The sequence below is a fragment of the Dama dama genome, chromosome 33 (genome assembly GCF_033118175.1).
Source record: "Dama dama isolate Ldn47 chromosome 33, ASM3311817v1, whole genome shotgun sequence".
In the NCBI taxonomy this organism is placed as follows: Eukaryota; Metazoa; Chordata; class Mammalia; order Artiodactyla; family Cervidae; genus Dama; species Dama dama.
The window spans coordinates 72,925,824-72,942,641 of record NC_083713.1 but is presented as its reverse complement, the minus strand read 5'-3'; the positions used below and the strand labels follow the sequence as shown (position 1 = coordinate 72,942,641).

General features: G+C 54.4%; 1 protein-coding gene across 1 annotated transcript in view; it reads right to left on the bottom strand.

Annotated features, from left to right (window-relative positions):
* Positions 1–16,818, bottom strand: part of GLI2 (GLI family zinc finger 2) — a 260,200-nt gene that overhangs the window by 181,268 nt on the left and 62,114 nt on the right. Inside the window, exon 2 of the mRNA XM_061135214.1 lies at positions 12,336–12,507. Coding sequence (XP_060991197.1) covers positions 12,336–12,477 — 142 coding nt within the window. The 5' untranslated portion in view covers positions 12,478–12,507. The remainder of the gene's footprint in view (positions 1–12,335; positions 12,508–16,818) is intronic.

Sequence of the window (16,818 nt, the reverse complement as noted above, 5' to 3'; positions counted from 1 at the left end):
CCCTGCAGCCCCCGGAGAAGAGGCAGCCTGAACCTGGCGCGTGCGTGCTAAGTCACTTCAGTTGTGTCTGACCCTGTGCAACCCTACGGACTGTAGCCAGCCAGGCTCCTCTGTTCATGGGATTCTCCAGGCAAGGATATTGGAGTGGGTTGCCTTGCCATCCTCCAGGAGATCTTCCTGGCCAAGGGATCGAACCTGCGTCTCCTACATCTCCTGCTTTGGCAGGCGGGTTTCTTTACCACTAGCACCACCTGGGCCTCTTGATGAAAGTGAAAGAGGAGAGTGAAAAAGGTGGCTTAAAGCTCAACATTCAGAAAATGAGGATCATGAGATCTGGTCCCATCACTTCATGGCAAATAGATGGGGCAACAGTGGCTGACTTTATTTTTCTGGGCTTCAAAATCACTGCAGATGGTGACTACAGCCATGAAATTAAAAGACACTTACTCCTTGGAAGAAAAGTTATGACCAACCTAGACAGCATAGTAAAAAGCAGAGACATTACTTTGCCAACAAAGGTCCATCTAGTCAAGGCTATGGTTTTTCCAGTGGTCATGTATGGATGTGAGAGTTGGACTGTAAAGAAAGCTGAGCGCCAAAGAATTGATGCTTTTGAACTCTGTTGTTGGAGAAGACTCTTGAGAGTCCCTTGGACTGCAAGGAGATCCAACCAGTCCATCCTAAAGGAAATCAGTCCTGAATATTCATTGGAAGGACTGATGTTGAAGCTGAAACTCCAATACTTTGGACACCTGATGCAAAGAACTGATTCATTTGAAAAGACCCTGATGCTGGGAAGGATTGAAGGTGGGAGGAGAAGGGGACGACAGAGGATGAGACGGTTGGATGGCATCACCAACTCACGAGTTTGAGTAAACACCAGGAGTTGATGATGGACAGGGAAGCCTGGCATGCTGCAGTCCATGGGGTCGCAAAGAGTCGGACATGACTGAGCGACTGAACTGAACTGAGCGCCACCTGGGAAGCCCGCCTAAACCTGGAGGGGGCTCCAAAGGAGCCTTGACCTCAGAGCCAGGCGGGGCTGGGCCTCCAGCCTCCTCCTGTGGCTGTAGAGCAGCTGGTGACACAGCCGGAGCAGGGGCCTCGGACACAGCATCACAGAGCTTCCCAGCCCCAGGAGAGAGGCTTGTGCTGGGGCTGTGGAGTGAAGGGATCCGCTCTCCCAAGAGGCAGCCAGAGCCAGCCACCCCCAGCCCGCTTCAGACACCAGGACCTTCGTATTATACGTGCTTTTCCTCTGGCTGGAACACCATCCCCCCCTGCACATCACGGACAACCTGCTCCTCCATGAAGACTGTTCAGATACCTGTGCATTCATTCCTTCATTTCCTCACGCTCAGATATCTACTGGAAGCATACATGCTACTCTGGGAAAATAGTTCTAGAATAAACCTAATAGTAGCCACAATAATACAAATATAGCAGAAACTAGTCCATATAGATGGAGAAGGCAATGGCACCCCACTCCAGTACTGGAAAATCCCGTGGATGGGAGGAGCCTGGTAGGCTGCAGTCCATCGGGTCGCTATGAGTCGGACACGACTGAGCGACTTCACTTTCACTTTTCACTTTCACACATTGGAGAAGGAAATGGCAACCCACTCCAGTTGTTCTTGCCTTGAGAATCCCAGGGACAGGGGAGCCTGCTGGGCTGCATCTATGGGGTCGCACAGGGTCGGACACGACTGAAGTGACTTAGCAGCAGCAGCAGTCCATATAGAATGTCTACTATGTGCCAGGTGCTATCAAAGCACTTTACACTGCCTACCTGCATTGCGGTCTTCAAAAGATAAGTATTTTGTCCAATTTTAAGATGAGGACACCAGGGTTCAGATCAGCAAAGGATACTCAACTGGCAAGAAGCAGAGCAAGGATTCAAACCTCATCTACCCAAGCCTGAGCCCCGGGCCCCAGACCACAATGACCGTCCCAGAGCTGCATGCTCCATGCACCAGCCACGCAGTTGCCCTACGTCCTGCCACACTCTGCAAACACCTCCTTGGTAACATCTCCCCAACCACGTGACCTGAATGTGCGGCTGCTCCCAGCAGGACCCCGACTGAGAGCCAGCACACAGCTGCAGACGATGGCCTTCCCAGGGCCCGACTCAGCCTTCAAGGCCTTTCGGGACCCACTCCTTCCCGGCAGTTTTCCTGGTCACTCAGGCCTCAGGCGGTGGCCATATTAGCATCACGAGTTGCGGCATCTGGTTTCTCCACGGGTCAAGCTCTTGGGGACAAGCATTAGGCTCCTGCTTCTTGGATGACTGCTCTCCCCCTCCCCACCTGCCCGCTCTGGTGCTGGCATTCAGATGCACTGCTTTCCGCCTCACCCATCAGCGTGCCGAAAAGGAGGGGACCCTGATAAAGCCACAGGAACCTCAGTCCGTATGGTCCAGTGGCCACACACCCACCTGGGTACCCCATCACCCCTGGACCTAACTCCAGGGCAGCCAAAAGGCCTCCCCCTTCCTGGGTCCTACAGGTCCCCAGACACCAGTGCCCATCCCGCCACGCCTGGCTGCTGGAGCCCTCACCTCCAGCTGCTCCGCCCAAGACTGCAGGCGAGCGGCCCTCCCACTCCCACGTGGCAAGGACCTGACCTCAGCCTCTGTGGCTGGCTCCCTGATGCCCTGGGGAGGGGAGGGCAGTCCAAACACTCCATCTGCCACCAAGGCTGGAGCCCCTCTCAGGCCACACACCCCAAACTAGAGGCACGTGCGCCAGCCTGCTGACTGCCCCCAAACCCTTGCCCTCCTGACGGGCTACTTACTCTGTTTCTGCTCTCCCTGTAATGTCCACCCTCTTTCCTCTTCCCACTTGGAAAAACCTCGTGCATCCCTATGGGCCCTCTCCCAAGCTGCCTCCGAGGAGGCTCCCTGGGCAGGATCATCCCAGGGAACGCCTAGAAGGCAGAGGCAGTGTCTCCGCCAATACATTTCTGATTGGCGTTTCGGAACCATCTGTGTAATGCCCATGTGAGCTCAGGGAACCCCAAGGCCCCCGGGGCAATCTCAGGAAGGCCAGGGATCCCCCATGCCCCCCGAACGCCAGGCCTGACTTCATTATCTTCCAAACGTTCCCGAGATCAGAGGCCGTGAGACCTGGCCACAAACATAAAATAAATTATCCTCCCCACACCAATGATAAATGGTTCTATTAGCAAACCAGATTGTTAAACTCCGATATAACAGAACGCAGGAAACCGGGGCCCATCCATCCTCCCTCTGGCGCATACTGAGTTGTAAATAGGTTATTTTGTGTGTAAATAACACATTAAAACACAGCATTAGCTGTGTCTTTTGATAGAGAGAAAATTGTTACAAATAAATAATTCCGGACAGGAATGTAAAATAAGCCAGATTTAATAGTGCATGCCTGGTGCAGTCGTGTTAAACATGACTAAAATGATAAACCCCAGAATATACTAATAGTAAACTATGCACTGACATCAAAGTAATGAGGCTGTATTTTCACCAAGCTTTAGAAAGGCTAAAATTAGTTCTGACAGAACCAAACGTCAGAAAAATGTTTCTAACATAAACACCATCCTTTTGGGAAGCTAAGGTTGGGGCCAGGAAGGGGACAGGGCTGGGGGCAGCTAGTGCCCCAATATAGGCAGAGCCTCGAATATGGGTTTCCAGTCACCACGGTGTCCCTGGGTGACTGGACTTCAAGTATATGGGCCTCAGCCTTCACATCTGTAAAATGAACGGATCTGAACTAGATGATTGCTAAAGCTTCTTCCAGTTCTATCGTTGGAAATGACTTCGAAGCTTTCTCCAAACTCTACAACAGTTTACCATGTAGAAGAGTCACGAGAAGTGAAGCTACGTCCGCCAGGCGGGTCCCATGTCCCAGGGACTAACAAGGCCAAGAGTCAAAGCAGCAGCTGGAACACCTTCCTGCTGCCAGGGCGGCTCAAAGGCACGTAAATGCAGGTCCGAGATGCAAACGTGAGCCGAGGGGAGTGGCCAGAGTGCAGACCCCAGGCTGGCCTTGAACACTGTGGGCAGGAGGGGAAGAAGCCTGCTGTCCTGGGGGCAGGCGGGCGTCCCCTGATTTGGGGCGGCAGCCGCTTTGAGGGACATGTAAAGCATGAGGTCTCAGCATCAAGCATGAGGCCACCATACCAAGAAGAGAGCTGCCTGGACCCACATCCCCAGCAGTGACTTCACTTCCACACAGGCTCTCTGCCAGCCACGGTCAAAAGCTGTCCCATTTCAGTCCATTGTGGCCAGAAGCAGTGACCAGTATTATCTCCATTTCCCAGACTTCAGAGAAGCTAACTGACTTCCCCAGAACACAGAGCTAACAAGTGCGGAGCTGGGAGGAGGCCAGGTCCTTTCCCCCACTCTCCGTGCTCCACAGAGGGCTGGAAGGAGGCTCCAGGCCTCCCTCTCGGATCCTCCAGGACACCCTGGCACCTGAGACCATGCCCGGGCTTCATCAAGAGCCATTCAGGGCAGGGAGGGATAAATTAGTAGGAGCTGGGGATTAACACATATAAAATAGATAATCAAAACGACTTATTGTATAGCACAGGGTACTGTATTTAACATTCTGTGCTAAACCATAATGGAAAGGAATCTGAAAAAGAATGTCTCTATATGTATCACTGAATCACTCTGCCGTACGCCTGAAATGATATTGTAAACCAACTATACTTCAATTAAAAACAAAAACAAAAACAGCCATTCAGAGCCCATCCTGAAAACGCCCAGGGACCTGTGCTGCCCTCCGCTTCCTGGGCGTGTGGAGCTGTCACAGAGACCTGAGCTCCGCTTTCGGGAAAAGTCTTATGGGAACCGGCTGTTCCGAGTGGCTGGGCCGTTAAAACAAGCTCAGAAGCAGCACCAACAGCCATCCTGAAAATCATTTAAATAAGAGTAATTGCCCACTTAGTCACACGTGAGTGCATCCTTGGGCTCAAAGCAAGTGTGTGGCCCTGCTGGGCAGCACAGGAGGCCAGGCAGGACTGGCCCACAGCAGCAAGCTCCCTGCGGTCCTGGGAGTCTCAGGAGGGGAGCCAGGGCCCAGGAGCAGGCCAGGCCCAACGGACCCTCATTCTAGGGGACCTCCGGATTGGCAAAGGCAGCTGGCCACCCCAGCCCGCCGGGCACACGCTTGGCATGCCAGCACCAGACTCACTCCCCTCACCGGGCAACCACCCCCGGGATGTCTGCCTTGCTGGGGGTGCGCTGTCACAGGGCCTCGGGGCTTGGGCGGGGGGAGTGGGAGAGACTCAGAAATAGACACACCGGGGCGTCCCTGGGGGTCCAGTGGTCGAGAATCCGCCTGGCAATGCAGGGGACACAGGCTTGATCAGGGAATAAGATTCCACATGCCTCGGGGCAACTAAGCCCGTGTGCCGGAACTACTGAAGCCTGAGCACCCTGGAGCCCGGGTTCCGCAGAAAGAGAAGCTCCCGCAGCGAGAGGCCGGCACACCACAGGCAGCAGCCCCTGCTCGCCACGACGCGAGGAAGCCCACACGCAGCAGTGAAGACCCGGCGTGGCCAAAAACAAATAATTAACATTTAAAAAAATTACTGTTAAAAACAAATAAAAAAAAGAAAGAAACTGACGCACCAGGGATGGAGACACGTAAGGAGGACGGGGCAGGGTGGGTACCGTGTGACTTGGGCTTTCCCAGTCCTGAGCCTCACGGTAAGAACATCTGATTTCCACATCCTGGCATGCTCACGGCATTCTGAAACAGGCATGAATGCCTCCCCTCTGAAGAAAAAACTTTCCAAGAAGCCAATGGCCAGTGAACAAGAGGAAGGGGTGGCCAGTGGGAGCTCTCTCCGCTCCCAACCCAGAACCTTACATTCACCCTTAGCCATCGCCTTGCCTCTGGGTTCCTGCAGAGGCCCACATTGTCCTTCATCTTTCATGCTAACAGCAATGCCAGGCTCCCCCCCACCCCCAAAACTGCCCAGCTGCCACCAATTCTCTACTTCTGGGGGGGCTCATCCATGCTGTGGACAGTGACCCCGGAAATCTGTTAACATATGCACACCCAGGCCCTGGCCCAGGAGATTCTGTTTTAGCATCCTGAAAGTCTGCCTTTATTAAAATCACCCAAGACTCTAAGGCTTGGCCAGCTTTGGCATCGTTCGGTCTGACCCCACCCTCCAGCACACGAGGTTGAATTAACGAGGCCGGGGACCCACCAAGGTCACCTATCCATGACACCCCGTGGTAGCAAAGCACAGAACAAGAACTCAGGCACGACTTCCAGCCCAGGGCTCCCTCCACCTTCTCAAACAGGAAGACACCAGAAATCTGGGATTCCCACCACCTGTTCGGGGTGGGGGGGTCCACTAGCCAGGGTTACTGGAGAAAGAGACCTTCTAAGTCAGGCAGAGCCTGCAGACCTAGAAAAGGAAAGCTGGTTATAGTTTATAGAGCAAAGACTTACCTTGGAGTTAACTGCGTGCCTGGCACCATACGTGTGCTAACACAGGTAATTCTCACAGTGCTAGGAAGCAGGTGCCATTCTGGTGCCCACTTTATGGATGTGGAAACTGAGGCACAGCCCTGCCCGAGATCTGCACAGTGGGGCCTTAAGCAGGCAGACTGGCTCCAGAGGCCGGGCTGCTTCAACTATGACTCTACACTGCATACAAGGAGAGAGAGAGCTACTCACAAGGGGCCTGTGCCCGGCAGGTGTGAGCACACCGCCTCCTGTAACTTCTGCATGGCACCTCCGCATGTGATTCTCACTCTACATGTACAAAGACCCGTCCTGCCTCCTGCTGCCAGGCATAGAGAGTCTACCATCTAGGAGTGATCAGAATCACAGCTCCCAGGCTCTGCTTCAGGAGGTCTGGGGTGAGGCCCAAGTCCCAAGGGCGCTGATGCTGCTGACTGATGGAAGGACCACCCTGGGAGCACCCTGGCCTAGGACACGGTGGGTGCTCAGCGTAAGAGTGAGGTGCTGGCTACCATAGATGCATCACAGAATTTCTATGGCCTGTGTTGACTCTGGGGACAAGGAAAGCTCCCTGGATCAAGATGCAGCTGAGGTTTATGGCTCCAGCCTTCTCCTCCTCCCAGCCCAGAGGCGTGCGGGTGGCTGGGTCCTTGGTGCTCAGCTGAAGCAAACACAGAGGTTCAGAAATATTTTTGGAAAGAAAATCTACTGTTGAAGAGGAAAATACGACAGCATCGGGGAAGTTTCAGTGTAAAAAAATGAGAAACATCTGAATCGAATTGCCTTTAAAATTACGCCATGTGAAAAAATTAAAGGGAAAAATAGCTCTGGGCAAAAATATGTTTTTAAAGCTTGATGGCCTCCCAAGTGTTAGCACAGCAGCTCAAGAGGCTGGGAAGGTGCCCACCAGCCGCGGCTTCTGCCGTCTGGTCTGACCGCAGGGCTGCTTGTCCTTGTACAGCCCTGTGATGCAAAGGTGTTCCTGTCACACAAGGAGGTGGAACCTCTCGGTGGGAACACCCAGCCCTGAGCATAGCTAGTTTCACGACTCCAAAGGGTGGTCAAGCAACAGAGGCTGCTCAAGCCAGGTAACTTTTAAGGTCCCTCTGCAAATAAGTCACAGCCCAAAACCTCCAAGAGCTGGAAGGAAGCAGGGGCTGTAAGGCCACTGGACCAACAATGAGGGGAGGACAGATAAGAACTGTCCAGAGCTGGTGCAGAGGCTGGGCACATACACACAGTGTGAGCAGGCTGAGCTTTAAGGCCCAAATCACCCACAAACAATCTAAGTCAGGATCTCAAAGCAAATTCAAGAAGGAGATGCTCAGTATGGGAGAGGCAAGGGCCCTGAGCCTCAGACCCCACTCTCTAGGGAAGCAGCAGAAGGCCTGGGCCAGTCTCTTCTTCACTTCATTTTGGTCCCACCTACAAAAGGAGACACTGTGACTCCCCACGAACTAGACGTGCCAACACCGCACCCCTAACACCCTAGACGTCCTGCGTGTCCTTTCCAAGCATGCCACTGGGGACTGCTACTGCCCTCATCCCCCACTCCTCACTCTGGACCCTTACTCTCCTTCTAACGGGGCCAAGGAAGCTGAGTCAGTCTCCAGATACTATCAGTCAAGTGCTGGGAGAGGATGGGGCTGGAGGAAGCCCTGATGTATAGCGTTTGCCAATTTCCATGGTGCAAATACTTCCATCCCAGCAAGGTTAAATGACCAACCTAAGGCCACAGAAAATCAACAGAGTTCCGGGAGCTGGTGATGGACAGGGAGGCCTGGCGGGCTGCGGTTCACGGGGTCGCAAAGAGTCGGACACGACTGAGCGACTGAACTGAACTGAAAGGCCACAGACGGCAGAGCTGGAAGGAGAGCTTATATACTTGGTTCTCCCAAGTCTGCATCTCCCAAGCTGCTCCAATGCACCCCTGCCTCTCGGACTTGCTGACTTTTTTTGGCCGAGGCATGTAGGATCTTAGTTCCCCCACCAGGGATTGAACCCAGGGTCCTGACAGTGACAGCATTGAGTCCTAACCACTGGACCACCAGGGGAATCCCCTTATTGACATTCTAACAGAGCATTCTAGAAGCCTGAAGGTCCTTAAGAACCAAAGAGATAAGTTTCCCACATGCCATGTACATTGCCCTGGGTCAACTACTTCTGAGGGAACCTCTATGTACTATAAACTTGTGACAGAGGTGAGAATAACTTGTATCTTGCTTTTTTACACTTTGCATTAAAACACACGCATGCATGTGTGCTGAGTCGCTTCAGTCATGTCCAACTCTGAGACCCAGTGGATTGGAGCCCGCCAGGCTTCTCTGTCCATGGGATTTCCCAGGCAAGAATACTGGAGGAGGTCACCATGCCCTTCTCCACGGGATCATCCTGACCTAGGGACTGAACCCACCTCTCTTATGTCTCTTGCATTGGCAGGAGGGTTCTTTACCACTAACACCACCTGGGAAGCCCCAAAACATATGCACGTCCCCCATCATGATAATCATAACCAGCATTTTCAGGCTCTGCCTAATGTTCCGTTCAATAGACATTCCATAGCTGGTTAATCAATCCCCTATCACTGAACACGTAGGCTGTTTCCAAGTGTTTACAGTTACAAATAACGTGGAAATGAAATCCTTCTGCCTAAAGGTATGATCGCTCTTAGAATCAAAGTCCTACAATTCCAGGGGTGGGACTGAAGCTCCTGAGGCCAATAACAGTTGACGAGGTGTGGGGGGTGGGTGCTGGGGGAGCCAAGGGGCAACTAGGGGGTGTGTGATCACAGCCCTGCCAGTTCTCAGGGTCTGACCCTTTTGCATTCCTCACCACAGAGCCCCCAACATCCTCAGACAGGACTCCCCCTACGCTGGACGGATGCATAACAGGCCATGAAACACCCAGCTTGTGTGTCTCTTCCGAGAAAGCTGCAACGCATGGTACAGCTCCCAGGGACAATCTCAGGGACAAGTGTCAGAAGGGCCTGGTATCCGAGTCGGCAGTCACTGGCTCAACCACAGGGAATCGGCCCAGTCCCGCCCCTGCCTCAGCAAGCAGGCATCCCAGGATGGCTACCCCATCTTTTCCAGAAAACAACTCAGGGACAGACCCTCGACAGGCAGCTCTCAGGTCTCCCCCACCCCCCACCCCAGCCCAGCACACACCGGACAGCACCGCCCCTCTCCCAGGCCTTCTGCAGACCCTCTGCCCTGTCCACCTCTGTTCACACCAGCCCCAAAGCCATGTACTGAGCCCTCCTCTCCTGGGCCAGCTCCTCACCAACGCCACCTTCCCTGACACCACCCAGGGCCCCAGGACACCCTCAGGCGCTGAGCTCCAGAGCAGAACACGAACATTCCCATCCTGAGAGGGCCTCGGTGTGGGAGACCCACACAAACCCCTTGTGTGGCCTGGCACCCCTTTCTGCACATCCATCTCACCTGTCCACAGGCCTACGCCCCTGTGGGCCCACAGCAGAGGTTCTTTGGAACCTTCTAGGACTTAGGTTTCTTGAGTGAAAGAGGATTCTTGCTCACGGCATCTCTGTCACTGTGGGTAAGATTTAAGGAAGGTCTGATGTCACGAGATTATGCAGACTTGGAATAACATTTGCCAAATATTCTCACAATACAGTTTAGGAAAATGAGGCCCAGAGAAGCGAATGGCCTGTCACACCGGGACCCAGGACATGGCTGGAATGGGGACCCAGGCCAGTGTCCCAGCTGCTCCACCGGCCTCCCTTGCCCCACCAGCAGGATGCAGACATCACGGTCCTCCAGCCCTCAGGGAACCGCTCCAAGGTGCCAGAGCTCTGCCCTGGCTCCAGGAGGGCTCTTCCCAAATGAGGTGTCCAGAGAGTGGCTCGGGAGTAGGAGACACACCTGACTTGCTCCAGTGACGAGGAGCTGCCTGCCATGGGCAACTGGGTGGAGAGGCACATCCACCCACTGCAGGAACCTCATCGGCCAAGCACTCCCCCGGGGTCCAGCAATGAGGGGATGGACGGAGGCCTGCGGAGGTGGGCAGAACCACATCTTGGGTGAGGGCATGGGGCAGAGTGAGGTCAGGTGCCTCTGGGGAGCCACTACACCCCAAGCTCTAGGCCCACTCCCTGCCCCCGCCCCCAAGAGACCAAGGCCCCCTCAAGCATCTGTGGTTATTGCCCTGTTGGTGACAACCAGGTCTGATTCAAGGGCTTTCTCGCCAGTTATTCCGTAATTACTCCCTAATTACCACCTCGGTCTGTTCTCAGCTACTGGGGCACGACAGTGAAGCGTGCCGCACGGCAGTTCACAGTCCACTCATGGATTCAGAGAGGCAGACACAGGCCAAGGCGGGGAGAGCTGAGGGCCTGGAGGGTGGGCCAGAGATGCGCCAAGGTGATTCAGGCCTCAGGGGCCCACGCATCTCTGCACCAGGCAGAGGGACAGCCTGAGACGTCACCACAGGCCACGGGAAGGAACAGACCCGATGCAGACCCAGCCAGGCCCAGGACAAGCCAGCACTGGGGCCACCGCAGGCCCCCACCCTCGGTCATCCGTCCTCTCCTTCCACCCACGCCCTGGCTCCCTGGCAGCACATGCACGGGGTCCACCCTGGCCTTGGGCTCCTTCCTCCACGCCACTGACCCCTCCTCACAGAGGAAGGGCCTGGAGAGCCCAGCTCCTAGAGGGGACTGGAGTCAAGGAACATCACACATGGGCAGGGGCCAGGAGCTCAGCTCCTGGAGCAGGAAGGCTGGCCTGGGACCTCCTTCCACCGACTGGGCCGCACATCCTGACAGCTGACCTCCAACTCAGGACCACGGGGAAAAATAAAAACAATGTGGTAACAACGACCAGTTCACTCCTGGAAACGGTGAATCCCACCCACTCTCTCTTCCCAAATCCCAGGGCTGCAGCTCTAAGCTGCACCCAGCACGGCCCAGCAGCCCCCGCATCACGCACGGGTTAGAATTACAGAAACTCAGCCTTAATCTGACTCATCGACTGGGGGTCTGCACTGGAACAAAGCCCCCTGGGATCTGTGAACATCAACGTGTGAGAGGTGCAGCCAGCACGCACACCCCACCCCAGAGAGGGCACAATCCTCCCCCTCCCCCACGGCTGCCTCGGGGCCGTGCTTCTGAGCTGCGCTTGAGTGGCAAAAGCAACAGGGCATGACTAAATGCACTTGAATAAAAAGAGGAAGAAAAGAAATCTAAGTCTCTCCATTCCCCGGAGACAGAAATAGTGTTGTGGCCTCCAGATGGACCGCGCAGACACAAGGGGAGGTCTCGCCTTCCCGCCAAACTTTCCCAACGGGATGCTGGCACGGACCAGTGGAAAGCAGAGCGTATTTCTCTTTGGGGCAGTAAAATGAGAGGCTGTGGCTCGGGGAGTCCTTCTGTTATAATTAAGTTGGCCAGAAATTCACCTAAGGATGCTAAATTCCGTACCTGACCCTCTAATTACAGCCAGAAGGGATCAGGAGACAATTACTTTCCAAAATAGTCCTTGGCAGGCCGGAGGCAAGAAGCCGCCTCTCTGGCACATGTGTGCCAAGGGAACACACACCCGGGCCGCCCCTCAGCCCCACACCTCCCAACCCTTCCCTCTCCCATTTTCCTGATGGAGCCCGAGATGTCCAAACCCCACTTCCCGACTGGGGGGCGCTGGACCTCCAGGATCCACCTGCAGGCTTCCATCTCAGTGCCTGGGGTCCCCAGAACCTGGAGCACTCTCTAGCTGCCCCCATGAACCCAGGATGCCTGCCCAGTGACCTCGACCACCCATCTCATTGAATCTCTAACAGGCTCATGAAACACACCCCGCCCCCCTCCCACCCACCCCCCCACCCCCCACCCCGCCAAGTGCGCTGAACAGCAAGTACCTCCTTGGGAAGCTACCGCCGCCGCCGCGGCCACCGCGAGGGCCGAGGCTTTCCTGCCGGGGTCAGGGAAAGCGAGGCCCTCCAGGATCCCACTTTTGACTTCTTTCTTGTCTGTGGCCGTGGCTGAGGCGGACGTCTCCATCCTAGCCGCACATAGTCCTGGGTGGCAGCCCTGGAGGGGGAGACAAAGGCAATCACCAACGTGTCCCCCAGACCCAGCCGGGAAGCACCAACCCAGGCTCCCGGCTGCCGCCCCGTGCTCCGAAAGCAAACAGCTTCCTCCTCTGATCATTGCCAAGGAGGGTTTAATTAATTTTGAGCCTTCTTCATTCTGAGATTCATCTGGTCTTCCAAACGACCTCACAGACAGCAGCCAAGCATTTTCACTGTTACCCAAGATTTTTCAAATCTAAGCAACAAGTTCCTAGTCCGGCACATGGCAAGTAGCAAGAACTACCTTGAGAAAGGAAGTCAGAAGGCAATGCCCCTCATCTCAGACTCACGGGACAAGAAAAATCAATGCAAGGACCACGACAGGGAGGTCCTCAAAGAAAAGTCCTCATTCTCCAATTCCCTGGCTGCTCACCAGATCCACCTTTCACTTACTCACGTGTATGTTCATTCACTCTTTCATCCATTTGCTCATTCATTCATTCAACAGTTTTCATCATTTATTCACTCTCATGCATTTAGTCAGTATCTTATCAAGGCCCTACTATGTATCAAGTGTTGGGCCTGGTGTTGAGAACACAAGCCACAGAGTTGACATCCTACTTGGGAGACATGATAACTAAGGCGGGGGAGAGATAAATGTACACTTCGTTCCCCTTGGTGAGAGGTGGCGTGGGAAGGAAAGCAGAGGGGCAGGCTAGAGCAGCACGGGAGGGCGGGAAGGCCACCATCCCGCCCCAGTAAGGAAGGGATGGGATGCCACATGAGGGTCTGAGGGAGGCGGTGGCAGTCACAGGGCCGGGGCAGGAGCCGCCGGCCTGGGAGGGAGGAGGCTGGTTTGTTCAAGGAGCAGAGAGAAGCTGAGTGCCGGCCCTTGGAGTATTTCGAGCAGAAGGGGAGGTGACAGGACTCACGGTATGAACGGGCCACTCTACAGGTGTATAGAGAGCAGATCTGGGAGGAAGGGGTCTGACTGCAATGACCCAGGCAGATACAGGGTGGTTTGGATTAAAGGGACAGCGGCTCTGAAGACAGAGCCCACAGTCCTCGCTTGGGTGTGAGGGAAAGAGGAGCTGTCATGGGTTAAGAGAGGAACCCAGGGAGCTCGGGGCTCCGGCAACGCGCCATCTCCATCAGGCTGGTGGGTCACAAGCAGGCGTTTTACTAAGTGATGCTTCCCCACACACAGATACTGCTAATTCAGTGTGTGCCTCAATCATTACAGAACAGACATTTGAAAGCCAATTTTCTTAAAAGAACAGGGGTAGGTCAAAGACGGCTCCTATATTTGGCTGAGCACTGGGGTGACTGCACGATGGGGCCACTTGCTTGGATGTAGCACGGGGTGAGAAGTAGGTTCGGGGCAGGTGCTCGGTTTGGGCCATGTGAAGTCTGAGACGCCTATTAAGACATGCAAAGACTGAAAGAAGGTCCTGCTATATATAGCACAAGGAACTATACTCAATATCCTGTGATAAACCATAACAGAAAAGAATATGAAAAGAATGTATGTGTAAGTAAAACTGAACCACTTCACTGTACGCCTGAAACTAACACAACACTGTAAATCTACTGTACTTCAATTAAAAAAAAAAAAGAGTAGAGACTGTGAGAAAGAAGGCAGAACTCAGGAGAGAGGCAGGTTACAGACGGGAACACGGCAGGCCTGGGGCAAGCTCTCCAAGAGAGAGGGCAGAGAAAGTTCCAGAAGAAGACAGTGCAGGGCGTTCCAACATTACCAGAAGGGAAGAGACAAACCAGCCAAGGAGAGTGAGCAGGAATGGACGAGGGCAAAGGATGAGAAAGCAAAACCTCTAGGGGAGTGTTGGGGCCTGGAATCCAACCCAGAAAGAAACAGCCGGCAGCAGTCAGCGCCATCAGAGACTCCATGAGGCCCCGGAGCCGCGAGGTAGCGACCAGGGCCCAGGTACGCTCCGGGAGAGACGGCGGCACAGGCATTGAGTCGGGAAGTTTTGCCATAAAAGATGCAAAAAAACGGGGTGAGAGAGACAAGGAGGCCCATGGCCGCTGTTTCAGAAAGAAGGCGGTAGGCCCACACCGGCGGGAAGAGAAGGTTCTGGGCAGGGCTTGTAGGTCGCGGGCGGCAGAAACCAAAAGGCAGTGGTCAGCTCCCTCCCTGGGAGCCTCAAATCTTACATCCACAGGCCCTAGAACGTCACTCCTTTCAAGTCTGCACGATATTCTCATGTTTTTCTAAGTAGAAAGTGGGAGTGGAAAAGAATGCTGGACGTGAGGCAAGGAGGCGGTCACAGCTCGGCTGACCTGCTAGGCAGACAGTCCCAGCTCTGAGCTGCCTGACTTTATCTCACGGGCCAGCCTGTCTGGTTTCAGTCTTGAAAATACCTGTCCAGAAAACCCTGGATAGATGAGAGACAGAGAGATCTCCCTGAGGGTTCTGGTGAGTTACAGGGTTTCCTCTGGCCTTGAGATTTCGGGATCACTGGCTGATCCTTTAAGCCTATTTGTATAATCTGTGCTGTAAGATGCTGGCTGTCTGAGCGGCACCAACAACGCCCCCTGGGCCATGCCTGCTCCGCCTTCTCTGCCCGCTTAGCCTGGCCCCAGGAACCGCCCCTCCCAGCCTTCTGGCCGGCCCTTCGGGCCACCATCCTCCCACATCTGATCAATTGTGATGGACATCACTTCACCCCCAAAGCACCTTGCCAGTGGGGCCTCTCTGCTCCGCGTTCTTCCCTTCTGGGTCACAAGCAGCTCTGTCCCACCTTCGTGCCCCTTCAGGGCGCCTTCTATCCTAAAAACAGGCACCTTTTCCAAACCAAATCTGATCACAACCCTCCCCTGGCCAAGGCCTTGCTGAGCCCCCTGGCGTTCAGGTAAAATCTCCCTGGGTCTCCCTGCAGTATCCTCATCCCACCCTGCTCCTTACCTTAACCCTGGCACGCCCACCAGAAACCCGTCACCCTTTCCGTATGACAGACTCCTATTCTTCCTTCAAGATGCCACTCAGATGTCACCTACTCTGGGAAGCCCCCCAGCTCCTTCCCATTGACGGTCACCTCTGTTTCCACACCCCTGCAGCACCCCCATAACCCCCATACTGTATTCATCATCACACCACCAGGTCCAGAGCTGCTCCCCACTCAGGCTGGCACAGAGCAACCACTCAGGAAGTGAAAGTGTTTGTCGCTCAGTCATGTCCAACTCTTTTTGACTCCATGGACGGTAGCCTGCCAGGCTCCTCTGCCCATGGAATTCTCCAGGCAAGAATACAGGAGTGGGTTGCCATGCCCTTCTCCAGGGGATCTTTCCGACCTAGGAATCGAATCGAGATCTCCTGCATTGCAGGCAGATTCTTTACCAACTGAGCCACCAAGGACTCCCTCTCAAGAATGCCTGGCAAAGAAGTGCATCTCAGATGCAGGAAATCACAGCTCTTGGAAATTCAAGTGATTTTGTGAACAATCTGGTTTTTCATCCCAAGAAGCTCAGGTGAGCTTAAACACATCTTGAATTTAGAAGTAAAGACAAAATAATAGCTGGAACAACACACCTTGAACAAGCATTTACCAGGTGCCAAGCTCTTTGCAAGAGTGAGTTCACTTAATCCTTGCAACAATTTATGTAGGAAGAAACCAATGTTCAAGAGAGGCTGAGTAACTAGCCCAAAGACACACAGCTTAAAGTGGCTGCACCAGGCCTTGAACCCAAGCTGCCTGGCACAAAGCTGTATTCTGGAGCATCATGGTAAACTGTTCCTCAAGTGAGGACCCTGCGGTACTAAGAGATTTGCCCCAGAATTCCCTGGAAGCATTAAGGGACCTGTTAAGTGTGAGGAGCCCTATGCCAGAAGCCCATGAGGATTCAACATGGCCCCTTTCCTAGGGCTGCATCTCAGGTAGCGAGACTGGTGAAGCGGGTCAACCAGCCAAGAGGCAGGCCAAGGCTGAGACTCTGTCCAGGGCTGCCGGCCAACGTCACAGCCCTGTAGGGCCTATGTCCCCTGAGGCTGACGGCGGGAAGGAGGAGCACGTCATGGCCCTGCAGGGCATATGTCCACTGAGGCTGATGGTGGGAAGGAGGAGCACGTCATGGCCCTGCAGGGCATATGTCCACTGAGGCTGATGGAGGAAAGCAGCAGCCATGGCCCTGCAGGGCATATGTCCACTGAGGCTGATGGAGGGAAGGAGAAGCACGTCATGACCCTGCAGGGCATATGTCTCCTGAGGCTGATGGCGGGAAGGAGGAACACGTCATGGCCCTGCAGGGCATATGTCTCCTGAGGGTGATGGAGGGAAGGAGAAGCACGTCATGGCCCTGCAGGGCATATGTC